A 26,515-nucleotide genomic window follows, 5' to 3' on the forward strand; every position below is an offset into this window, starting at 1 on the left:
AACACCGTCCCCACTGTCAAGCATGGAGGTGGAAATGTTATGTTTTGGGGGTGTTTCTCTGCTAAGGGCACAGGACTACTTCACCGCATCAATGGGAGAATGGATGGGGCCATGTACCGTACAATTCTGAGTGACAACCTCCTTCCCTCCGCCAGGGCCTTAAAAATGGGTCGTGGCTGGGTCTTCCAGCACGACAATGACCCAAAACATACAGCCAAGGCAACAAAGGAGTGGCTCAGGAAGAAGCACATTAGGGTCATGGAGTGGCCTAGCCAGTCACCAGACCTTAATCCCATTGAAAACTTATGGAGGGAGCTGAAGCTGCGAGTTGCCAAGCGACAGCCCAGAACTCTTAATGATTTAGAGATGATCTGCAAAGAGGAGTGGACCAAAATTCCTCCTGACATGTGTGCAAACCTCATCATCAACTACAGAAGACATCTGACCGCTGTGCTTGCCAACAAGGGTTTTGCCACCAAGTATTAGGTCTTGTTTGCCAGAGGGATTAAATACTTATTTCCCTCTGCAGAATGCAAATAAATTCATATACTTTCCACAATGTGATTTTCCGGATTTAATTTGTGATGTGCTATCTCTCACTGTTACCAATAACCTACCCTTCAATTATGGGCTGCTCATGTCTTTGTCAGTGGGCAAACTTACAAAATCAGCAAGGGATCAAATACTTATTTCCCCCACTGTACCTTTTTTATTGGACATAACTTAATACATTTCTTGATTAGCTTTCGAAGGTTGCCCTTCTTCGTCAGATCGGAAATAAGCAAATGTGGTAGCAGATAGTATATATAAGAGAAACATAAAAGCATTACTTTGACAGTCTGACAGAGTGGGAGGGTGGGTGTATGCATGGGGACATCAAAGCATTTCATTGATATTCTAACAGGATGGGTGTTGGTAGGTGAGAGGAGGGTGATAAACAGAGAAATACAACTTTATGGTCTATAATGGGCTAGAAAACCCAGATCCTTATCCTGTCTGTTGGGTGTCAAAATATTCAATCATTCTTACTTCAAAGGTCAACATTCCTGTATTGTTTTAAAATTACCTTTCAGTATTCTTACTGTGAAATCACTGGTGCAGTGTTCTGGTCTTGTAAAATGTTGGCCCACAGGGGTGGGGGCTTGACTGGCACTGGCTATTTTCATGAGATGTCTGTGCAGTGAAAAAATACTTCCTGACATTATTCCTGAGTCGGCCCCCTTTCAACCTCAATTCATGTCCTCTAGTTCTACCACCTTCCCATCTCTGGAAAATGCTTGTCTGCAGATTTATACCTTTCAAATATTTGAACCATCTGTATTAAGTACCTATCAATCTTTAGCTTTGTTTATTGTAGGTTGGGCTCGATATTGAAATATACTAAAATGTTGAATTGCCTTGCTAGAAAAGGAACTAGTGATCTTGCAGTACATACCTAATTAAAAGTCAATGACTCCTTTGCTGAGGCCATGATTATAGTACTGGAGAAGCCAAGGAGAGACTCTTTTATGTTTCAAATGACAAGTCTGTCTCAATTAATATGGACTATAAGTTTTTGCAACAATGTTAGCTAAAGATTAAACGGTGTCATGGCAGGATTTATCTATAGTAATCAATATGATTTTTGCATTACTGAACAGGTTAATAGAACTCATTTGAGTGGAGGAGTGGCCTACTGGTTAGAACACAGGTCTTGCAATCTAGAAGTGGCCAGTTCAAATCCCACTGCTGCTCCTTGTGATCTTGGGCAAGTCACTTAACCCTCATTGCCTCAGGTATAGGGTTACCATTTTGTGTCCTCTGAAAAAGAGGACACATGTCACACCCCGCCACGCCTCATGCCCCGCCCCTGCCCCATTCAGGTCCTCGTTCCGCCCCTATTCCCCGCCCCCCGTCACATAGTCCCCTCCCCCCCATCACATACCCCCCCTTACTTACTATCTAGCCCTGGTGGTCTCGTAGCGTCTTCTCTTCGGGGCAGGAAAGAGCCCCCTCTTTCCTGCCCGGAGCGCTGCCTGCCCTTGCCTGCTGCATCCTCCTCGGTCTGGCTGGGGATTCAAAATGGCCACCGAGAGTTGAAGCGGCCTCGCGAGAGTTCAACTCTCGGTGGCCATTTTGAATCCCCAGCCAGACCGAAAAGGATGATGGACAGGGGAGGCAGCGCTCCGGGCAGGAAAGAGGGGGCTCTTTCCTGTTCCGAAGACGTCACTAGACCACCAGGGAACATGGTAAGGAAGGGGAGGGGACGGGAGACCAGACCCACGGTGCCGATCGCCCGCCCACATGCCCACCGCACGCACGCGCCTGCCCGCACCCACGCCCACGTTTGTCCAGATATCTGGACAAACGTGGGCGCGGGCAAAATCCACTGGACACCCCGGACATGCCCTCAAAAAAAGGACATGTCCGGGGAAATCCGGACGTATGGTAACCCTACTCAGGTACAAACTTAGACTGTGAGCCCTCCTGGGACAGAGAAATATCCAGTGTACTTGAATGTAACTCACCTTGAGCTACTACTGAAAAAGGGGTGAGCAAAATGGAAAAAAAAATTTTATTTTGCATTAAACCTTTGGACTAGTAGAAAATGATTTGAATGCAACACAGTTCATTGTTAGTTTGCTTGCATTTGGCCAGCTTTTTTTTCCATTAATGTTAATACAAGCACGTGTTATGCTTTAATTTACAATATAGCCTTTTTAATGTTAATACATGAACACTGCCATTTGCTGATCAATACTTTGTCAATTCCCTATAATAAATAGGCCAATAGAAAATTTCAGTATACCTGGAAACCTATAGATCATCATAAATCACAGGTGCTGTAATCATAGGAGCCAACTTTTCAAAATTATTGGGGGTGCTAAGCCCAATGGAAATGCCCCCTCCCTGGACACATACAAGGAATTTTCTCAATATTGGGGGTGCTCAAGCACCCACAGCACCCACAGAGTCGGCTCCAATGTAATTGAGACCTTTGTTATCATTAAAGAAAATATGCTTTACAGTATGGCAGTAGTGTCATCCCAGACAGCTTAATGTTATATTCACTAAATGAAAATTGTCTAAAAGAATTGTGATATAAACAGCAAACATATATGAAAAAAGGATGTTAAAAATCTTCATAAGAATATGTCACTGTAAGAAAGGTCACATAATTAAGAGGAAGAAAGGTCACATAATTAAGGCCTTTGAATGATTACTTTCCAACTTCCATTGGGTTTTTTTTCTTAAACTATCTTGAATTCCTGACTATTTTGTGGACTATGTTTGTGCTTTTTCGTGCTGCCTCCAGAGTCTCTAATCACGGTCAGCACTACTTACACAATACAATTCCTCTCAATCGATATCTTAAGAGAACCAGACAACTGGTAGCACTATTTTAGACTGTAACCAAGACAAAAAGAGATCAAGGAAGCGCTTCCTGGGGTTAACACAGGTTTATTTAATTATCCAGAGATTAGGATAAAAAAATAAGAAAATATTCAAGTATAGTCTAGAATATGACAGAAATGAGAACATATATAGAAATGGAAATGGCAATGGAAAGCGGGAGCAGGACATTCTTTCAGACTCCCTGGCTTGGGAGCCAAAAGAGATGTACACTGCCCAACCTCCTATCTGGCAGAGAAATATTATATAGGGTTTCTTTTCCCTTACAAGACAAAAAGGGAGCACAAGGGGGAGGGGTTGTCACACCCCCCTTAATTAGCATACCATAGTCAGGCAGGATCTCCTGACAATAAAGACATATATAGCATCTGTTTCTATTTCCTTTTGAAGATGAATTTGGTCTGCTGTCCACGTGTCTTGGACATACCTTTCTTAAACCTTTAATTTAATATCTCCCCTATTCTAAAAGAGGAGACAAAAGTTTACTGCTTCCAGTTGCTATAGAGGTGTTAGGTTTCTCTTGTCAATTTATGGCATGTTGCTGCCTGTCATAAAACCACTACCACTTGGTTCCACAGTGTTTGTTTCTCAGAGAGAGACACAGTGTTTGATCTCTTCTGCAAGGTGTTTACCTGCTATGTCTCCACATAGTTGAAAAGAAGGTAATTCTCTCCTGGATTGAAGAAGCCTTACTTCCAAGAGGCATGGGAAAAGAATTCTGTCACCTGAATTTCCCTGAGACCAGTCACACTTAATGGGTGAGATTGGGGGCAATTCAGCTTTACAATTCACCTGGCTTGGCAAGAGGGGGGAGGTAAAGTGTAATTGCTATTCCAGCAAGCTCTGTTTCTCATGATTTGGAAGGAGAGAAGCCTTCATTCCTCTCTGTCCAATATGAGAAAATGAATTCTGTATATTAAATATTTGGAGGCCTTCCACCTCCTACAACAACTATAAAACTAAGATTATTATTAGTATTTCCTTTTGAATGATTTTCCTCTGTAAACATGTGATAATGTAGTATCTTATCAAAGATGATGTCTTTGTATTAAATGAAACTAATAAACAAATTTAAACATAAAAAAAATATATATATATGTCACTGTAAAAAGGGATTCACGTTCACACAAGGAAAGTTAGAAGAAGCAGAGATAAGATGGGGAGCAGAGTGCAGGAGAATTGGAATTCAAGAAGGTGAATCAGAGGATGCCCAGTCAAGAAAAGAATGAGAAACTTATAGCTAAAGCCCTGATATTCAGTGGCAGGTATTTGGGTAGGAGCGGTTCTTAGCCTGATATTTTCAGTGGAATTATCCATATGGGCAAAAATTCTATAAATAGCGTTCAAACTTTGGCTGCTCCCAAGTTAGGAGCACTGAGGCAGTATTCTGTAAAAATGTGCATAACTGTGTGGCATGCTCCTGACACGCCCATGCCCCTCCCATGGCTACACCCCCTTTTGAGATACATGTTATTTGAGTTAGACACCATGACTTATAGAATAGTGCACAGCCAGATGCGTGTGCAAATTTTAATGGGTGCCAATTAACACCAATAATTGGTTGTTAGCACATAATTATTGATGTTAATTGACTCATTTGCAAATTAATTTGGATGCACATCTTGGGAGCGGACCCAGATTTTGGCACACAAATGTAGGCACCATGGGCTAGATTCTATCTACACAGTAAACATTTCTCCCTGTTTATTCTATAAGCAGCGGTATATAGAATTTGCTTAGTTGATATCCCAGAACCTAACTACATGCCTCCATTTACACCAATGAAAACATGGCGTAAATCCCTGCCCATGGATTTATACACACTGGGCCATATTCTATAATTATGCATTTAAATTTTGGAATGCCCATGAAATGGCCATTTCCCTGCCATAGCCACGCCCCTTTTCAACTGTGTGCATTAGAATTTAGGCTTAATTTATTTCAGAATATGCTTGAGTTGTGTGCATAAATTCTAAGTATTGTCAATTAGTGCTCATTATTGCTTGTTAAGTGCTGTTATCAACACTGATTATCTCAGCCAATTAAGTTACCTGCGTTGTTATAGAATACGCCTGGATTTTGGCTCGGATCTCTAGGCAAGCTATATAGACTCTGGCAGCATATATGGAATCTAGGGATAAATGTCTGGTTTTTCAATGAAATTTTCTGTACGATGGGCAAAAAACTCTTTACTCCTCACACTAGCAGTAACTGGATAGTGCTGAGGGGGTTGGAACAGATTCAAAAGTGATCCATGTAAGGCTAATATTCAGCTCTGGCATACAGATAACTATTGGGGCAAGTCAGGCAGGGCCGTGCCTAGGGTCTCTGGCGCCCCCCTGCAGACTATCAGTTGGCGCCCCCCCCCCCCCGTGAAAATGATCACGCCCCCCCCCCATGAAAATGATCGCTCACCACTTGCCACACTGAAAGGAATTGTCAGCAATATTCTTAGAAACAAATTGCTATACATTGCAAAATAAGATAGCAGATGTAAATTCTCAAAGTGGACATATTCCAAACGCTAAAATGAAAATAAAATAATTTTTTTCTACCTTTGTTGTCTGGTGACTTTCTTTTTTCAATCATGCTGGTCCAGTATCTGATTCTGCTGCTATATGTCCTCTTAACTCCATTTCCAGGGCTTCCTTTCCATTTATTTCTTTACTTTTCTCCTTTCTTCTTCATTTCTTGCTCTATATCCATTTCCAGCAATTTCTCCTCTCTCCCTGGGTCCTGCCCTCCCATCCATGTCCATTCTTGTCCCTCTCTGCCCTTCCCTCCTCCATCCATAGCCAGCAATCCTCCTCTCTCCCCTCCCCTCCATTTCCAGCAATTTGTCCTCTCCCTGGGCCCCCATGTCCATCCTTGTCCCTCTCTGCCCTTCCCTCCTCCATCCATAGCCAGCAATCCTTGCCTCCTCTATCCCCTCCCCTCCATTTCCAGCAATTTGTCCTCTCCCTGAGCCCCCATGTCCATCCTTGTCCCTCTCTGCCCTTCCCTCCTCCATCCATAGCCAGCAATCCTCTCTCCCCTCCCCTTCCCTTCCAGCAATTTGTCCTCTCCTTGGGCCCTGCCCTCCCATCCATGCCTCTCTGCCCTTCCCTCCGCACCCTGGGGCCTTTAAATCTTTTACTTCCGGTCGCAGCAGCATCAGTGAAAGCGGAGCGCTGCCGACGTCTCCCTTCCCTTTGCGCTCTTGGTTCCCTCAGTGTCCGCCTTCTTCTGACGTCAGAAGAAGGCAGGACACTGAGGGAACCAACGAGTGCAAGGCAAGGGAGACGTCGGCAGCAGTGGCGTAGCTAGGGTAGTTGACACCCGGGGCCGGTCATTGTTTAACACCCACACCCCCCCCCCCCCAAATCCAGTACTAGGCATACCGAGAATACAAAACACTCACGACCTATAGAGCAATTTTACCATACCATAAGCAGTCGTTTCTACGAGTCACACAAGGGAAAGGAAAGCATCTTAAACACTAGTGAGCACTAGAACATCAATTCACCTATTGTAAAACGAAAACAGACAGATTAGTACAGATCGTCGATCCTGCACAGTCAATGCCAACCGAAAGCCATGTCTTTTCACAAATAGATACACCCTAATCCACTATAGAATAAGTAATCATAAACTTTCTATTAGACAAAAATTAAACTGAACCCCTGATGCCAGACTCTGTATACAATGCAACACCACAGAAACAGAAACTGTCCCCTAGTACTGTGCAAAATATAAAGACAGCAGATGTAAATTTGAAAAAACTAACAAATACCAATCACCACTTTACAAATTAACAAATAGAAATAAAACAAATACAGAAAATAAAATAATACCATTTTATTGGACTAATACATTTAGCTTCCAGAGGCCAAAATCTCCTTCCTCAGGTCAATACAGTATAGTGCTGTTACAGTATCCTATCCTGATCTGAGGAAGGGGGTTTTGTTCTCTGAAAGTTAAGTCAAAATGTATTAAAATTAGTCCAATAAAAAGATTACCTTATTTACATGTTCTATTTATAAACATTTATTAACACAGCTAAAATACTATATCCTAAAGCAAAATAATAAAAATATATATTTACAGTTTGTTGTCTTTGGTTTCTGCTTTCCTCATCTTCTTTTCACCGTCTTCCTTCCATCCAGCATCTGTCTTCGCTCTCTCTCTGCTCTCCAGTGTCTGCCCTCTCTAATGTGCCTTCCATCCACATCTGCCCTCTATTTCTGCTCCTTCCATCCACCATCTGCCCCAGTCTGCCATCTCTCTCTCCCCCTTCCATCCACCATCTGCCCTCTCTCTCTCCTTTCCCTCTAGCATTTGCCCTCTATCTCTGCCCCCTTCCATCCACTTTCTGCTCTTTCACTCCCTTCTATCCACTGTCTGCCCTTTCTCTCTGCTCCTTCGATTCACCATTTGCCCTCTCTCTTTCCCCCTCCCATCCATTCAGGGTCTGCCCTCCCTCTCACTCCCCATTCCATCCAGGATCTATCCCCCCTCTCTCACTGCCCCCTCTTTTCGGCTCCCAGTTCCCACCTGCGGCTGCTCCTAGTTCCAGATCCATTGATTCTCCCATCCACCCCTGCCCCAGGCATGACCCCATTCTCCCTCCTGCTCACTTTTCAGACCCCAGTTCCAGCTCCATGCCCCTTCTCCCATCTGTCTCCCACCCAGTCCCTTCTGCCCATCCGAGTCCCCCTCACCCAGTCCCTTCTGCCCATCCGAGTCCCCCTCACCCCATCTGTCTCCCACCCAGTCCCTTCTGCTATCCGAGTCCTCCCCCACCTTCACGGTCACCCCATCTGTCCCCCACCCTCACCCTGCCTCGTCTTCTCCCTGCCACCCGTTTTTAAAAAGAAATTGCCGACGCGATAGCGAGCGCAGCACCTCGTGTGGAAGTAAAAGAAGCGAATCCGATCATCTCATTGGGCCTTCCTTCACTGTCCCGCCCTAGAGGAAATAGGAAGTTGCGTCAGAGGAGGGCGGGACAGTGAGGGAAGGCCCAATGAGATGATCGGATCCGCTTCCTTTACTTCCACACGAGGTGCTGCGCTCGCTATCGCGTCGGCAAATAAATTTAAAGGGCTGGTGCGGGGGGGGGGGGGGTGCCAGGATGAAGACAGCGGGAGCGGCGGCACCCCCCTTTCTGGTGACACCCGGGGCGACCAAAAGATTTAAAGGCCTCGGCGGGGCGAGGGTAAGCTCCGCGGCGGCGCCCTCCAGAGGTGGGCGCCCCCCTGCGGCGCTTACCTCGCTTACCGCATCGGCACGGCCCTGAAGTCAGGACAACTGTTGGAGGGGGGAGGGAGGAAGAATTTTATATGCTTGGGTAGTTTGGAATGGACAGATGTTACAGATGCTCAAAAACTGGGAAGGACATGTTTTGGCGATGCATGAAAAAAACAAGTAACAAAGAAGAAAGAGAATGATCAATCAAATGGGCAGCAAAAGGCATACATTACAAATGTTTTCTTCTGTATTTCTCAAGTATGTCTAAAAATGTTTTCATTTGTTTTTTTTGTTACTAGGCGTTTTTGCTTTTGGACTTTTTGCCACTGACATATTTGTTAACGCTGGTCAAGTAGTGACTGGAAACTTGGCTCCTTATTTCCTGACTGTATGTAAACCCAATTACACCAGTACTGACTGCCGTGCTAACCATCAGTTCATTAACAATGGGAATATCTGCACTGGTGACCCAGAAGTGATCGACAAGGCAAGACGATCCTTTCCATCCAAGCATGCCGCTTTAAGCATTTACTCAGCTTTATATGCAACAGTGAGTATATTATCTTTCCAGGTAATACAATAGCAGTGATATATTGTATAACACCTTTGAAAGTACTATACAATTATTCTAGAAGTTAGTTAACTTTAAGTGAGTATATATCTTAATAGTTCTACTGAACAGGTACCATATTGTCAAATCTGTAGCTCATGGAGGGTGTTGAGGAACTTGCTGCTAGACGCACTTGAGATCATTTGCACTAGGGTGGTCCCCAAATATATTGAAAAATTTCAGCTTCAACTTCTTCAAAGTGGTATGCCTTAGATATGTTGTATGTGAGCCGAGTAAAACTGGATGATATTTAGGAGGTCACTCAAGGTCAGCAAAGTTCATTTATCTGGCAATGCTATTATTATGGTTTACATAAGAACATAAGAGTAGCCATACTGGGTCAGAGCAATGGTCCATCTAGCCCAGTATTTTGTTTTCCAAATAGTGGCCAAGTCAGGTCACACGTACCTGGCAGAAACCCAAATCGTGGCAACACTCCATACTACAAATCTCAGGGCAAGCAGTTGCTTCCCATGTCTGTCTCAATAGCAGACTATGGACTTTTCCTCCAGGAATTTGTCCAAACCTTTTTTAAACCCAGATACATTAACCGCTATTACCACCTCCTCCGGCAAAGAATTCCAAAGTTTAACTATTCATTGAGTGAAAAAGTATTTCCTGCTATTTGTTTTAAAAGTATTTCCATGTAACTTCCTTGAGTGTCCCCTAGTCTTGGTACTTTTGGAACGAGTAAAACATTGATTTACTTCTACTTGTTCTACACCACTCAGGATTTTGTAGATGTCAATCATATCTCCCCTCATCTGTCTCTTTTCCAAGCTGAAGAGCCCTAAACCCTTTAGCCTTTCCTTATACGAGAGGAGTTCCATCCCCTTTATCATTTTGGTCACTTTTCTTTGAACCTTTTCTAATTCCACTATAACGTTTTTAAGATACGGCGACCAGAAGTGAACGCAATACTCAAGGTGTGGATGCACCATGGAGCGATACAAACGCATTATAGTGTTTTCGGTCTTATTTACCATCCCTTTCCTAATAATTCTTAGCATCATATTTGCTTTTTTTGCCGCTGCCGCACACTGAGCAGATTTCAGCATATTATTTACAATGACACCCAGATCTTTTTCATGAGCGCTGACCCCTACGGTTACTCTTGTTTGAACCTTTTCTAATTCTGCTATATCGTTTTTGAGATATGGCGACCAGAACTGAACGCAATGCTCAAGGTGCAGATGCACCTTATTAATTTATATTCTGCTAATACCTAAGTGGATCGCATAACCAACATTCACATTCTTGAAGCGTATGCCATCCCAGTCATTTGTAGCTATTGACCTTCTCCTTTTCAATGTTTTCAACACACATCTCAGATATGCTCTCTTCATTACATTAAACCAACGGTGGTGCCTCCTCCTGTAGTCAGACCTATCATGTCCACTTTAATTAACTGCCGTTCTCTTCCAGGGCTTTTTTTGAGGGGGTACTTGGGGGTACTGAGTACCGGTACCTTTTCCATTGTCTGCTAAAATTGACCCATGGTCCCCGAGTTTTAATGAAAGAGCTCAGGCTCTACACACCAATTCTGCCTGGTCATAGATTCTGTGACTGATTGCAGGGGGCCTGGCTATTGTGGAATGGGTCCCTCAGTGATCACCCCAACCCTGAAGGGTGGCTCAGCATTTGAGTACCAGCACCTTTGTCGCTAGAAAAAATGCACTGTTCTCTTCACTCTAAAAGCTATTTTTGCCAAGATTTTTTTGCTTAATATCAAAGTTCAATTTCTCTTTTTAACTGAGACTTGGTTAAAAAGGGGTGATGAACATCACTTGATCAAGTCTGTCATCCCAGTTATGATTTTTTTCTCCACCTCCAGAGTCACAAAAAGAGGAGATGGTTTGGCAGTTACCTTCTCCTCTACTATGCAGGTCATAGAACTCTTGTTTCTTTTCCCGAACTCCTTTTGTTGAAACTCCTTGCTCCTTCCCCTCTGCATATCTTACCCCCCTGCTTACAAAACCATGCTAGTGGCTGCCATGCAGCATTGCCAACACAACCCACTGAAAATAATTGGGCTGTGTGCTGGCAGGACTGCACCACCAGCCGCTAGTGTGGCTTTGTAGACAGGGGCCTTACTGTGTTACTGTTCTCCTTCTCTCCCTCCTGAATCCTGGAATATGTTATTCCAGTCTCTAATGGATACCTCCATTCATTATCCCAACTTAATGGTCCTGGGTGATTTTAACATTCATTTAAACAATCCTACAGATCTCTGGGTCTCAGGTTTTCTCTCATTCCTGTCTCAATTAAATTTATAGCAATGGGTGACTTTTTCTTCCCATCAAGCCGGCCATATTCTTGATCTTATCCTCTCTCCTATTTGCTATTTGATTCAGTTTTCTTCCTTGTCTTCCTTCCCCTCTTCTGGTCTGATAATTATGTTCTTATCTTTGATCTTCTGCTTTCCACCAGCCTCTCAGGTCATTGAACATGGGCTATTGGGCTAGATCAAATAAACAAATTGACCCCGATTCCTTTTCCCATGATTTATTCCATCTTTCTTCTCACCTAGGTGATAAAACTCTTGATGCCCAGGTCAGCTGATGGCATTCCTCTCTTCTTACTGCTTTCAATTCTATTGCCCCTCTCAGATTTGTTTTCCCTTATCTCTTCAACATAAGTCTTAATTTAACAATGGTTTGCACCTTTTTAAAGTATCAGGCATGGAGAGAGAAACATATATGGCGCAGAACACTACATTACATTATATTGATTCTTGTATTCTGCAACTACTCTGAGAGCTCAGTGAGGATCACAATAAAGAAAAACAGGCATAGCCTGCGAGCAAACAATACGTCATAGACTATTAAGCTAAAAGTTTCTTAAAAAGAAATGTTTTTAAAACTTTCCTAAAAAGAGCATAACTAGTGATTTTTCTAATGTTTAATGGAATAGAATTCCAAATGGCAGGCACCTGATATAAGACTGGCCAAAAAAACTAGTATTGGACTTAATCCTTTTAGGAGTAGGATAGTGAAGTTAGAAATTATCTCAAAGGCCCTTGATTTTAATAACAATTTGAACCAAGTGGGTCAGATAAGATGGTGCTAACCCATAGAAGATCTTAAAAAACATTGTACACACCTTGAACTGAGCATGTGCCTCCACTGGTAGCCAGTGGCGGTCCAGCAGCAAAAGTATAACTCAATCACTCTTATGAGCTGAGAAAATCAAATGTGCTGCTGTATTCTGAATTATTTGGATTCTTCTCAAAAGATTATTTTGATATCCATTCCTGCACATAAACTATTACCAGGGCTTTTTTTGAGGGGGTACTTGGGGGTGCTGAGTACCGGCACCTTTTCCATTGTCTGCTAAAATTGACCCATAGACCCCAAGTTTTAATGAAAGAGCTCAGGATCTACACACAAATTCTGCCTTGTCATAGATTCTGTGACTGGTTGCAGGGGGCCTGGCTATTGTGGGGGGTTCCCTAGCGATCACCCCAACCCTGAAGGGTGACCTTGCATTTGAGAACCTGCACCTTTTTTTGCTAGAAAAGCACACTGACTATTACTATAATTCAAAGCTAAGAGAATTAAACTTTGCACAACAAAGTGCAATGTTTGACACACATGCATGGATGTCAAACATATTATGGATTTTTCTAAGTTTTTTAACAGAAGAAAATTCTTCTTGATAAGAAAATTAACATGTGATTCTAAATTAATATTTTCCTGAAAAACAAAATTCTGACCACTTGGTTTAAGCAAACTATCGTTCCATAATTCGTCTAGTTGGTCTAAGAACAAAAATTTAGTTTTGTCCTTATTTAGCTTCAGAGAGTGGGAATTAATCCATATTTCAAGAAGGGAGATACACTCTTTCATCCTAGCTGAACTCTTTTTCACAGTTTGAACAGCCAGTAGCAAGATAGCTATGTCATCAGCATATATGGATACATTGAAGCCAGCAGAAACTAATACCTGCCCAAGGGAAGACATCAGAACACGAAATAACAAAATCCCCTGCTGATCTTCAACTCTGCTGCTCTCATCATAGAGAGTTTAATTACCAACTGAAGAAGGCAAAGGCCTCCTATTTTCATCACTGCATTTCTACCACTTTCTGTCCCTCATGTGAAGTTTACAGTGTGTATTGTTCTCTCACTTGTGCCTCACTCTTATCAGAGTAGTCGGCCAGATCCTCTACTGAAGTTCTCGCTTAACACTTTAGTTCAAAAATATCCTCTCTATGTACTTCTCTTGATCCCTCTGTTCCTGGTCACTCCCGCCTGGTCTCCAACTTGCATTTTCTCCCAAAAGTTATTGAAAAAACTGTATTCCATCAACTCTCAAAATACATCGTCGGCCATGTATTTCACCGGCGCCGTTCAATTATTCCCCTCAACGTTATCTCTATTAAATATGATATTTTTAGGTATAATAGTGGCCTCAGAGTGTTATGCAGATTACCATCAATAGTCATTTGCCTTTCTTGTAACAAAATGTTAATTAGTTAAGCGGGCCTAGTGCAGCCATATTTCTTGTTATCATATTACAGGCAATGCTACAAATATGTGGATCGGTGGGCTTGTCAGTGATGCCGTAACTGGAATGAAACTTCCAATCAGTAGTCAGGCTCGCTCTTATTTTTTCTACCAACATAATATATGCAAGTACTTTCACGACACACAGCACAAGCTGTGGTTCAACATATTGAACACAGCAATGTCCTCCACCCTTATCAGTCTGGATTCCACTATCATCACAGCACTGAGACGCTACTGGTAGCTCTTCACAATCTTATCCGCACCTCACATGATCACCACTGCTATGTCATTATAATCTCCCTGGATCTATTCTTGGCTTTTGATTTGGTGGATCATACGCTTCTCCTCCACCGTCTGTCTTTTATTGTTGACTCCGGTATTGTGCTCTCATGGTTTACTTGTATCAACTCTCCTTTAGTCGCTCCACTACTGCTTCCCTTCCACTATCCTCTGGCATACTCCAAGGGTCTATCCTTTGCCCTATTTAATATCTTCTTCTCACCCCTCCTCACTATTATACAAGATCATGGCTGCACTCCATTATGCTATATGAATGATATCCAAATTGTCTGCCAAGTTTCTGATAATACATTCCTCACCTTTTTAAATATTTGTCTGCCCCAGGTTTCTCTTTGGCTAAAGCCCAACCTCCTTCTCCTCAACACATCTAAGTGCAATTCCATCCTCCTTCCTTTTTCTCATGAAACTCGTGTTCCTCCACCATAGCTAAATGGCCTTCCACTCCATTTCAAAGACTCCATTAAGCTTTGCTGTGTTATCTTTGACTTGGCTCTCTCTTTTAAACCCCAAATCAATGCTGTTCTCTGTGCCTCGCTTTTTGCCCTTCATTGGGTGTACTTTCCCGGCCTTTGCTTCCCACTGTTTCACTTCACTCCCCTTATCCTGGATCTCATTATCTCATACACTGACAACTTTAATGGTCAATATGATGGTCTTCCTTTACTCTTTCTTAAGCGTTTACAACTTGTCTAATCTACCACCATCAAACTTCTTCACAATGCTCGCAGATTGAATCATGTCATACCTCTACTTGTCTCTGAACATTGGTTCCCACTGTCTGCACGCATACAATTTAAGATCTTCATGCTCGTCTTCAAATCCAGATTCCCCTTTGCTCCTTCCTATCTCCACAACCTCCTTGTCCCCTACATTCCCCTTCACTTCTTTTGTTCTGCCGATCATAGCCTACTTACCCTTCCCTCACCCTCGCAGATTCGTCTTACCACCACACATGACACTGCTTTCAGTTATTTAGGTCCTAAATTGTGGAACAGCCTCCCCCTCCATATCCAGAATGTCCCTTCCCTCATCACTATTAAACAAGCCTTGAAAAACACCTTTTCTCTATCTCCTTCCCCTCTTCTTCCTGATTTCTTTAACCTTTATGCTGCTCTCTCTGCCTGTATTTATACATAGTTAACTGCTTTGAGCAAGATTCCATATATGACGCCTGAATAATCCACACATAAAAAATATGCCTACCCCTCCGAAGGGACACCACCTTGCAGTGGTGGAGGGGCTTCCATGTTTCAATGACTCAGAGGGCTATGCTGAAGGGTTACCTATATCAGACAGGCCCCTGAGGAGAAACCAGACAAAGAGTGTCCCAAACTAGGGAGAGTGGAAAGATGGTGACCTGAAGCTCGTACGCTCAATGGCCCAGCTGTCCTCTGAAGTTTTGTCTTTGTTTACTTGAAATTTCCTCTTTGCACCTGCAGTTACCTTAACTGAGAGGAAGGGGACAATGGGGGGGTCAGCCGCCGATGGCCAGTGTTTTGTCCCCTGTGCAGCAAGTGTGGGACCGCTGCGCGACGAGCTGCCCACAGATGACTGGGTTGATGAGTCCATTGATTAGCACCGTCAAAGGAGCGTCGATGCTCTTGGACCTGGAAACAACTTCATCGCTCTCAAATCATTTAACCACCATGTCCAAAGGAGTGGAGGAGTGTATGCTGAAATGGAAGTCGTTTACAGCTGAACCCGTGTCGGCGGCGCCACTCTTAAACCCGTAAGAGCTATCAGCTTGGAGTTTTTGGCTCCCGTGGAGGTTACATTGAATATCATCTGGAAGGCGCGCCAGGACCTAATGGTGGTAGTAAATAATTTTGCTTCAGATATAATCTTATTAGTTTGTTTGTTTTGTTACATTTGTACCCCGCGCTTTCCCACTCATGGCAGGCTCAATGCGGTAGGCAACGGAGGGTTAAGTGACTTGCCCAGAGTCACAAGGAGCTGCCTGTGCCGGGAATCGAACTCAGTTCCTCAGTTCCCCAGGACCAAAGCCCACCACCCTAACCACTAGGCCACTCCTCCACTCCACATGGATAATCTAATCGAATCCTTTGAGAATGAAAAATTGATACAATAAATGAAGTTCTACAGGAATAGGAAACGGTTAAGATTTTGAAAATGTTAATGGACCAGAAAATTTGAATAAAATGAATATTGTTACAGATGATTGATATCAAGATTGTTGTTTTCCTAGAGTTCCGGGTATGACTCTTAAAGTATTTTTCCTCTGAAATGATTCATCTTAGTATATTAATTCAAAAGGAGTGAAGCCTGTGAAACTGGGATTACTTTAATCAGTGGGAATTGGATCAGAGATTCAAGTGTTTGTATTGTTAAATAATTTCTGGTTTTAAAAGGGGGAAAAATGAAATCAGGTGTATTGTTTCCACTAATTTTGGACAATAAGTATGTTTCCAACGAAATTAATTGACTATACACCGTTTTGGGTTTGAGGAGGCCAACCAGATGATCAATGTGGAATAATGATTCAGATAAATAACTGGGGATAATCAGGTTAATACCACATTTTCTTGGTTTACTGTTGTTTAATTGATCTCCTTGTCTTGTTTCACTCTCCCTATTTATTTTGTGGTCTAAGAAAGAGAAAGATTGTATATAATTCATTTATCTAGTTGAGATTGTTTTCTTCTAATATTGTATTAATGCACAGTCATCTCTGTATTACTGTTTGCAAGTGACCCTTGTAAAATGAAACATTTTAAATAAATGATAAAAAAAATGCTTAGGCATATTCTCTAAAGTATGCCTAAATTTTATAGAATAGACTTAAATTTCTGTGCGGTATATGGAATACACCAAGTGGCTCACACAACCAAATTTGATTGTGTCCATTTAGGCCACTTTTACTTGGTGTAAATCCTGATGCTGAAAATAGGCACAGATTGGGTGTATTCTATAATAATGCACATAAATTTTAGAAATGTCCATACCCTGCACATGGCCATGTCCATTTTCAACTATGCCACTTAGAATTTAGGCGCTGCATGATATAGAATACAAAAATGAGGTAGCCCAGTCTTGGGCTTCTAGTAATGCTAATAGTCTATTATCATTACTAGAAGCCTGAGACTGGGCTACCTCATTTTTGGAATCTTTATGTTGTATGACCCCTGATGCAGGCATTGAATGCCAATACGCAGCCCGTGTCAGTTCCATAATACACAGCATCTGTTCATAGGACTTATTCCGAATCTGAAGGCTCTTGGTGTGAATCAAGCTCGCAATTTGATATGAAAGGATATTTATTATTAGCACATGCACATTTTTTTAGAAGTTTATTACCCTCATTTATATTTGGGTTAATATTATATAATTGTTGATTTAGTAAATCTACTCTCATAACTGGTGGATAAAAATCATTGAGCATATGTGACCTTTTATTTAATTTATTTTTTATTTATAACCATTTAAATTTTTACAAGCGATAAAACAACTTGCCAGAAATACAGAGAAAGTAATATATAGGAATTATTTCAGTCAGGTATTTCTATTCTCTTCCTTAGACTACTAAATAGGGAGAGTGAAACAAGATAAGGAGATCAATTAAACAGTAAACAGAAAAAAAACCCCCGTGGTATTAACCTGATTATCCCCAGATATTTCTCGTCTAATTCATTATTCCACATTGATCATCTGGTTGGCTTCTTCAAGGCCAATACAGTGTATAGTCAAATCATTTCATTGAAAACATATGTATTGTCCAATATTAGTTAGAAATAATACATCTGATTACATTCTCTCTCTTTTAAAACCCAGAAGTTATTTAACAATACATATATTTAAGTCTCTAATTCAAATCCTACTGATTAAAGTAATCCTAGTTTTCACAGGCTTCACTCCTTTTAAAGTAATAATTGAGGAAATATTTCTGAGGAAAACTTTAGGAGTCATACCCGGAACTCTGGGAAAACCAATAATCTCGATATTAATCATCTATAATAATATTCATTTTATTATTCAAAGTTTCTGGTCTATTATCATTTTCAAAATCATAACCACTTCTTGCTTGTGTAGAATCATTTGCTGTATCAATTTTTCACTCTCAAAGGGTTCAGTTAAATTGTCCATGTAACTCTAATAAAATTATATCTGAAACAGAATTATTTACTGCCACCGTTAGGTCCCGAAGCGCCTTCCAGATGGTATTCAATGTATCCTCCATGGGAGCCAAAAACTCCAAGCTGATTTCTCTTAGGTGTTTAGGAGTAGTTCCGCCGATTCGGGTTCTGCTGTAAACGTCCTCCGTTTCAGCATATGTCTCTAACTTACTCCTCCACTCCTTTGGACTTGGTGGTTGAATAATTTGGGGCATTGGAGTTATTTTTTCCAGGTCCAAGAGTGTCAACGCTCCTTCGCCGGTGCTAATCAAAGGATTCACCAACCCTTTCATCTGTGGGCAGTTCGTCGTGCAGCGGTCCCGCACTTGCTGCTCAGGGGACAAAACGCTGGCCATCGGCGACTGACCACCGGTTGTCCCCTTCCTCTCAGTTAAGGTAACTGCAATTGCAGAGAGGAAATTTACGTAAAGAATACAAAACTTCAGAGGGCAGCTGGGCTGTTGGGCATACGAGCTTCAGGTCGCCATCTTACCACTCTCCCAGTTTGGGACACTCTTTGTCTGGTTTCTCCTCAGAGGCCTGTCTGATATGGGTAACCCTGCAGCATAGCCCTCTGAATCATTGAAATACAGAAGCCCCTCCACTACTACAAGGTGGTGTCCCTTCGGAGGGGGCATATGTGACCTTTTTTGGTATATTTTCTGAGCACTTTATGTGAGATTAGACTTTCTCAAAAAGGCTGCATCAAATTGTTTTCTTTTTAATAACTGATATATAATTGCATTCTCTAGCACCTGATCTCTCCCCACTCTCCACCAATACATTTAGGACTCTTCAGGCTATTAACTCTTTTACTCTGTCCTCCAGTGTTTCAAACCTCTTCTCAACCACTATGTTATCCAAGTCTGTCAATGAGGCTGTCTCTTCCTATAATACTACTCTCTCCTGTGCTCTGGATACTCTTGTTCCTCCTATTCCCTGTTCTGTAATGCGTACCAAACCCCAGCCTTGGCTGACCTCTAGAATCTGCTCCTACGCTCCTGTGCCCTATCTGCTGAATGCCTTTGGCTGAAATCCCGTGCCCATGCTGACTTCATACATTTCAGATTCTTCCTGATCTCCTTCCACTCTGCTCTTTCACTTGCCAAACATGACTACTACATTCAGTTGACAAACTCTCTTAGTTCAAACCCTCGACGTCTCTTTGCCACACTGAACTCTCTCCTCATAGTGCCTTCACCTCCAACTCCCCCTTCACTTTCTCCCCAGACTCTGGCTGAGTACTTTCATGGTAAGGTTCTCAAGATTAACCTTGAATTCTCAACCAAGTCACCTCCATGTCTCCTTCCCTCAGTCCATTCTTTCAACCCACCTTCAACCCCTGCTTTCTTTTCTTCCTTTTCTAAAATCACTGAAGAGCAAACTGCACATTTTCTTTCCTCCTCCAAACTGACTACCTGTTCGTCTGATCCTATTCACACAGTTGTCTTGACTGTATTTCATCTCAAGCTATTCTTGATCCACTACAATCTGGCTTTCACCCTCTTCATTCGACTGTAACAGCACTTGCTAAAATCTCCAATGACCTGTTCCTGGCCAGATCCAAAGGTCTCTATTCTATCCTCATCCTTCTTGATCTATCTGCTGCTTTTGATGCTGTTGATCACTGCCTACTCCTTGATATGCTGTCCTCACTTGGATTTCAGGGCTCTGTTCTTTCCTGGTTTTCTTTTTCTCTCTCCCATCACACTTTTAGTGTGTACTCTGGTGGATCCTCCTTTACATCTATCCCACTATCTGTTGGTGTACCTCAGGGCTCTGTCTTGGGACCTCTCCTTTTCTCCATCTATACTTTTTCCCTTGGTGCTCTGATCTCATCCATGGTTTTTAGTATTACCATTATGCTGATGACTCCCAGATCTACCTCTACACACCAGAAACTTCAGCAGGAATGCAGGCCCATGTATCAGCCGGCCTGTCTTACATTGCTGCCTCAATGTTTCACCGCCATCTGAAACTAAACATGCCCTGCACATATTCAACAGACTGCTAAAACCTGTTGTTTCTTTCTCTATAATAGCACCAAAATTCATCCTTTCCTTTCTGAGCACACTACCAAAATCCGTATCCAAACTCTTACCACCTCTCGCTTAGAGTATCGCAATTTGCTTCTCACAGGTCTCCCACTTAGCCATCTCTCTCCCCTTCAATCTGTTCAAAAGTCTGCTGCATGACTTATATTCCACCACTGTTGCTATGTTCATATTAGCTCTCTCCTCAAGTCACTTCATAGGTTCCCTATCCTTTTCCAAGAAGTTCTGAGAGAAGAGGACATTTCTCTGGTAAGTGACATTATTTTGCTCTGTGCTTGGTAATTTAAAGACTGGGTTTAAAAGAGGAATTGTAGGATATTGATAAACACAACATTTTTAAAAAAGAAGGAAACTTTATTAGCTAGTCTCCATACCCTTTCCCCCATAGTTTTAAAACTTGACTTTTCTTCCACAGCACAAACAGAGATAGTCTCTAGATGGCACAGAAGGGCCTAGTTCAGTCATAGAAATAAAAATAAAAGAGAGAGAAGCAAGCAGTATTAACTAGTTTTCATAGTGTACAACCCGTTTCCCCATAGTTTTAAACTAAACTTTTCTCTAGAGGTAATCAATAGAAATAAAATAAAACATGAAAAAGAAAATAAGATGATACCTTTTTTTTATTGGACACAACTTAGTACATTTCTTGATTAGCTTTCGAAGGTTGCCCTTCTTCATCAGATCGGAAATAAGCAAATCTACCAAGATTTGCTTATTTCCGATCTGACGAAGAAGGGCAATCTTCAAAAGCCAGTCAAGAAATGTACTAAGTTGTGTCCAATAAAAAAGGTATCATCTTATTTTCTTTTTCATGTTTTATTTTGTTTTATTTCTATTGATTACCTTTAAAAGTGGACTAACACGGCTACCAGACCTCTCTACTCTAGAGGTAGAAACTGAACAGTCAAGAGTATTAAAAAGGATAGTAGCAAGGCTCAAACTGTCCTAAAAGAAAGTTATTTTCTGTTCTTTGCCTGTTGGAGAGGTAGCACTGCTACGGACCTGAATTAGGTGTTAATTAAGGTGTGAGGAAATATAATATTTGCAAAGGTTACTAAGGGCAATCTGATTACTGGGCTAGCTTCGAAGGGTTTGTTTGAAGCAATCACCTTAGAATCCAAACTATATAGAGAGGAAAGGTCCCACTTAACTTTCTTTCTGAGAAGTTCTGAGAGAAGAGGACATTTCTGTGGTAAGTGACATTATTTTACTCTATGCTTGGTAACTTAAAGATTGGGTTTAAAAGAAGAATTATAGTATATTGATAAACACAGAATAAAAAAAAAATCAAACCTTATTAGCTAGTCTCCATACCCTTTTCCTCATAGTTTTTAAAGTTGAATTTTCTGCCACAACATTAATATAGTCTCTAGAAGTCACAGTAGGGCCTAGTTCAGTCCTCATTCCCACCTACCCTCCCCAATTCCCACCAACCCTTAGCTCTGCTCTTCGTTTATAGTCAATTATTCTAATTAGGACAACAAGAGGAGAGTTTTCATTAGAGTTTTAATTACATTTAATTAGTTTCTGAGAACCAAACACAAAAAAAATTACAAATTAGTCCATATAATATTAAAGCTCTTTATATTAATCTGATATCCCTAGTACCTTAAGAAGTTCTAATTAAACAGCTCTCTAATACTAAAATGCAGCCAGCAGTCCAGCAGTGAGAGGGGTGCTATCCAGTCTTTTGCACTGAGTGTCACATGTATGGTTATCTCCCAGTTGGTGAGAGCTCATATGTGTGTGCTCGATGCAAAGAGCCCCTAGCTCTCAGAGAATGAGTCCATTCTCTTGAGGCCAGAGTAGCGGAGGAGCTGAGGGAGACAGAGAGGTACATAGAGGAGGTCTAGAGGGATGTTGTAGAGAAGTCCTACCTCGAGTCTGGAAGCCCCTATGCTGCCTGCCTTGGAGGAGGGAGACCTTCTAAAAAGAGAGCATCACCCTGGTGTAGCTGGAAGTAATCAGGACAGGCCCACCAGGGGATATAATATCCTATCACACCGAGGATGACCACTGGAGAGAATCGGGGATGACCTCCCCTTACTGCCCCAGTGGTCATTAACCCCCTCCCATCCTCAAAAAAATCTTTAAATATATTTTGTGCCAGCCTGAAATGTCATACTCAGGTCCATCACAGCAGTATGCAGGTCCCTAGAGCAGTTTTAGTGGGTGCAGTGCAGGCAGGTGGACCCAGGCCCATCCCCCCTACCTGTTACATTTGTGGTAGTAAATGTGAGCCCTCCAAAACCCACCACAAACCCACTGTACCCACATCTAGGTGCCCCCCTTCACCCATAAGGGATATGGTAGTGGTGTACAGTTGTGGATAGTGGGCTTTGAGGGGTTTCGGGAGGCTCAGCACACAAGGTAAGGGAGCTATGTACCTGGGAGCAATATATGAAGTCCACTGCCGTGCCCCCTAGGGTGTCCGGTGGGGAACCAGTGCACTACGAATGCTGGCTCCTCCCATGACCAAAGGGCTTGCATTTGGTCATTTCTGAGATGGGCGTCCTTAGTTTCCATTATCGCCGAAAATCAGAAATGACCAAGTCTACGGACAACCATCTCTAAGGTGTCCCCGACCGTATTATCGAAATGAAAGATGGACGTCCATCTTATTTCGATAATACAGATTTCCCCGCCCCTCCATCGGGACATTTTGTGAGGACGTCCTCAGCAAAACTTGGGTGTCCCTTTCGATTATGCCCCTCCACGTGTCTTTAAATAAAAATCAAACAAAAGATTGCAAATTAACACTGTCAACTAATGAGCAAGACGTAAATAGGAACAACAAACATAGTTTGAAATGTCTATATGCGAATGCCAGAAGCCTAAGAAATAAGATGAGAGAGTTACAATATATAGCTCTAAATAAAAAATTAGATATCTTAGGCATTTCTGAAACCTGGTGGAAGGAGGATAACTAGTGGGACACTGTCATGCTAGGGTACAAATTTTATCATAGTGATAGGGTGGATCGAATTGGTAGAGGGGTAGCACTATATGCTAAGGAGGGTCTTGAATCAAATAGACTGAAAATTCTGCAGGAAACAGAACACATCTTGGAATCCCTATGGATTGAAATTCCATGTGTAAAAGGGAAAAGGATATTGATAGAAGTGTACTACCGTTCACCTAGCCAGGATGAACAGACAGATGTAGAAATGTTACCAGAAATTAGGCAGGCTAAGAAACTGGGCAACACAATAATAATTGGTGATTTCAATTACCCTGATATTGACTGTAAATGTAACATAACGGCATGCTATGGGGGTAAAATTCCTTGACGAAATCAAGGACTGCTTTATGGAGCAGTTGATACAGGAGCCAACAAGAGAAGGAAAAATTCTAGACCTAGTCCTTAGTGGAGCACATGATCTGGTGCAGGAGGTAATGGTACTGGGGCCGCTTGATAGCAGTGATCATAATATGATCAGATTTGATAACGGTTTTGGAGTAAGTACACACAGGAAATCTAATACATTAGCATTTAACTTTCAAAAAGGAGACTATTATAAAATGAGAAGAACAGTGAAAAAAATACTGAGGAGCAGCTGAAATATTCAAAAATGTACATCAGGTGTGGATGCTGTTCAAAAATACCATCCTGGAAGCCCAGGCCAAATATATTCCATGTATTAAAAGAAAAGGAAGGAAGACCAAACAACAGCTGGCATGGTTAAAAAGTGAGGTGAAAGAAGCTAATAGAGCTAAAAGAAAATCCTTCAGAAAATGGAAGAAGGATCGGACTGAAAATAATAAGAAAAAGCATAAAGAATGGCAAGTCAAATGCAGAGTGCTGATAAGGAAGGCAAAGAGGGACTTTGAAAAAAAGACTGTGTTGGAGGCAAAAACACATGGAGGAGCATAATCGAACAAAAACGTCTATCTCCATGGGCGTTTATCTCTGAGAATGGGTCCGTGAAGGGGCGGACCGAACCGTATTTTCGAAAAAAATAGACGTCCATGTTTTATTCGACAATTTGTGAGCTGGGCGTTTTTGTTTTTCAGCGATAATGGAAAATGAAAGCGCCCAGCTCAAAAACGAATAAATCCAAGGCATTTGTTCGTGGGAGGGGCCAGGATTCGTAGTGCACTGGTCCCCCTCACATGCCAGGACATCAACCGGGCACCCTAGAGGGCACTTTTACAAAAACAAAAAAAAAGGTAAAAGAGCTCCCAGGTGCATAGCACCCTTCCCTTGTGTGTTGAGCCCCCCAAATCCCCCTCAAAACCCACTGCCCACAAGTCTACACCATTACTATAGCCCTAAGGGGTGAAGGGGGGCACCTACATGTGGGTACAGTGGGTTTGTGGGGGGGGGTTGGACGACTAAGCATTAAGTAGCACAATTGTAACAGGTAGGGGGGGGGATGGGCCTGGGTCCACCTGCCTGAAGTCCACTGCACCCCCTAACAACTGCTCCAGGGACCTGCATACTGCTGCCAGGGAGGTGGGTATGACATTTGAGGGTGAAAATAAAAGGTTGTGAAACATCATTTTTTTGTGGTGGGAGGGGGTTAGTGACCACTGGGGGAGTCAGGGGAAGTCATCCCCGATTCCCTGGGGGGGGGGGGTAATCTGGTCATTTAGGGCACTTTTTGGGGCCTTATTCGTGAAAAAACAGGGTCCAGGAAAAGTGCCCTAAATTCTAGTTACAAACGCATACTTTTTTTCCATTATCGGCGAAAGGCGCCCATCTCTGTTCGGGTGATAACCATGCCCCAGTCCCGCCTTCACCAAGCCTCCAACACGCCCCCGTCAACTTTGTACGCTTCCGCAATGAAGTGCAGTTGAAAACGTCCAAGTTCGGCTTTCGATTATACCGCGTTATTCGTTTTTGTGAGATAAACGTCCATCTCCCGATTTAGGTCAGAACTTGTCCTTTTTCTCGTTTGATTATAAGCAGGATAGTAAAATCTTTTTTAGGTATATTAAAAGCAAGAAGCAGGCAAAAGAATCAGTTGGACTGCTAGATGACTGAGGGGTAAAAGGGGCACTCAGGGAACACAAAGCCATAGCAAAGAGGTTAAATGAATTGTTTGCTTCGGTCTTCACTGAGGAAGATTTGGGAGAGATACCAGTGCCAGAAATGGTGTTCATAATTGATGAGTCAGAGAAACTGAATGAAATCTCTATAAACCTGGAGGATGTAATGGTGTAATTTGACAAATTGAAGAATAGCAAATCGCCTGGACTGGATGGTGTTAATCCCAGAGTACTGATAGAATTGAAAAATGAACTTGCAGGACAATTATTAGTAATATGTAATTTAACTTTAAAATCAAGTATGGTTTCAGAAGATTGGAGGGTGGCCAATGTAACACGCATTTTTAAAAAATGTTTCAGAGGTGGTCCGTAAAATTATAGACCGGTGGGCCTGACGTCGGTGCTGGGAAAAATGGTAGAGTCTATTATAAAGAACAAAATTACAGAGCATATTCAAAAGCATGGATTAATGAGACAAAGCCAATATGGATTTAGTGAATGAAAATCTTGCCTTGGAGAAAAGACGCCTGAGGGGAGATATAATAAAGATCTATAAAATAATGAGTGGAGTGGAATGGGTAGACATGAATCGCTGGTTTACTCTTTCCAAAAGTACTAGGACTAGGGGGCACGCAATGAAGCTACAAAGTAGTAAATTTTAAAAAGATCGGAGAAAATATTTCTTCACTCAATGTGTAATTAAACTCAGAGAATGTAGTAAAAGCGGTTAGCTTAGCGGGGTTTTAAAAAAGTTTGGCTAGCTTTCTTAAATAAAAGTCCATAAGGCATTATTAAAATGGGCTTGGGGAAAATCCACTGGTTATTTCTAGGATAAGCAGCATAAAATGTATTGTACTGTTTTGGGATCTTGCCAGGTACTTGTAATCTGTATTGGCCACTGTTGGAAACAGGATGCTGGGTTTGATGGACCTTCGGTCTTTCCCAGTATTACAATACTTATGTACTTATCCATTTCTGAATACATTTCAAACTCCTCTTATTGACTTGCAAGTGCATTCACTCTGCAGCTCCTCAGTTGTTCTCCACTCTTATTTCGCCCTATACTCCTTCAAGGGAACTCCAGTCATTGGGTAAATCTCTCTTATCTGTACTCTTCTTCTCCATTGTTAACTCCAGTCTCTGTTCTTGTTATCTTGCTGCACCACATGCCTGGAATAGACTTCCTGAGCCAGTATGTCAAGCTCCATCTCTTGCTGTGTTCATATCTAGGCTAAAAGCCCACCTTTTTGATGCTGCTTTTAACTCCTAACACCTATTCACTTTTTCAGTATCAATATTT

The 26,515-nt window shown here is 42.1% G+C and overlaps 1 protein-coding gene across 2 annotated transcripts in view; it reads left to right on the forward strand.

Moving 5' to 3' along the window:
- Positions 1 to 26,515, forward strand: part of PLPPR1 (phospholipid phosphatase related 1) — a 456,773-nt gene that overhangs the window by 358,762 nt on the left and 71,496 nt on the right. For both annotated transcript variants that reach the window (XM_030194307.1, XM_030194308.1), the window contains exon 5: positions 8,919 to 9,169. In XM_030194307.1, coding sequence (XP_030050167.1) covers positions 8,919 to 9,169 — 251 coding nt within the window. The remainder of the gene's footprint in view (positions 1 to 8,918; positions 9,170 to 26,515) is intronic.

This window comes from Microcaecilia unicolor, chromosome 2 (genome assembly GCF_901765095.1).
Source record: "Microcaecilia unicolor chromosome 2, aMicUni1.1, whole genome shotgun sequence".
Taxonomy (NCBI): Eukaryota; Metazoa; Chordata; class Amphibia; order Gymnophiona; family Siphonopidae; genus Microcaecilia; species Microcaecilia unicolor.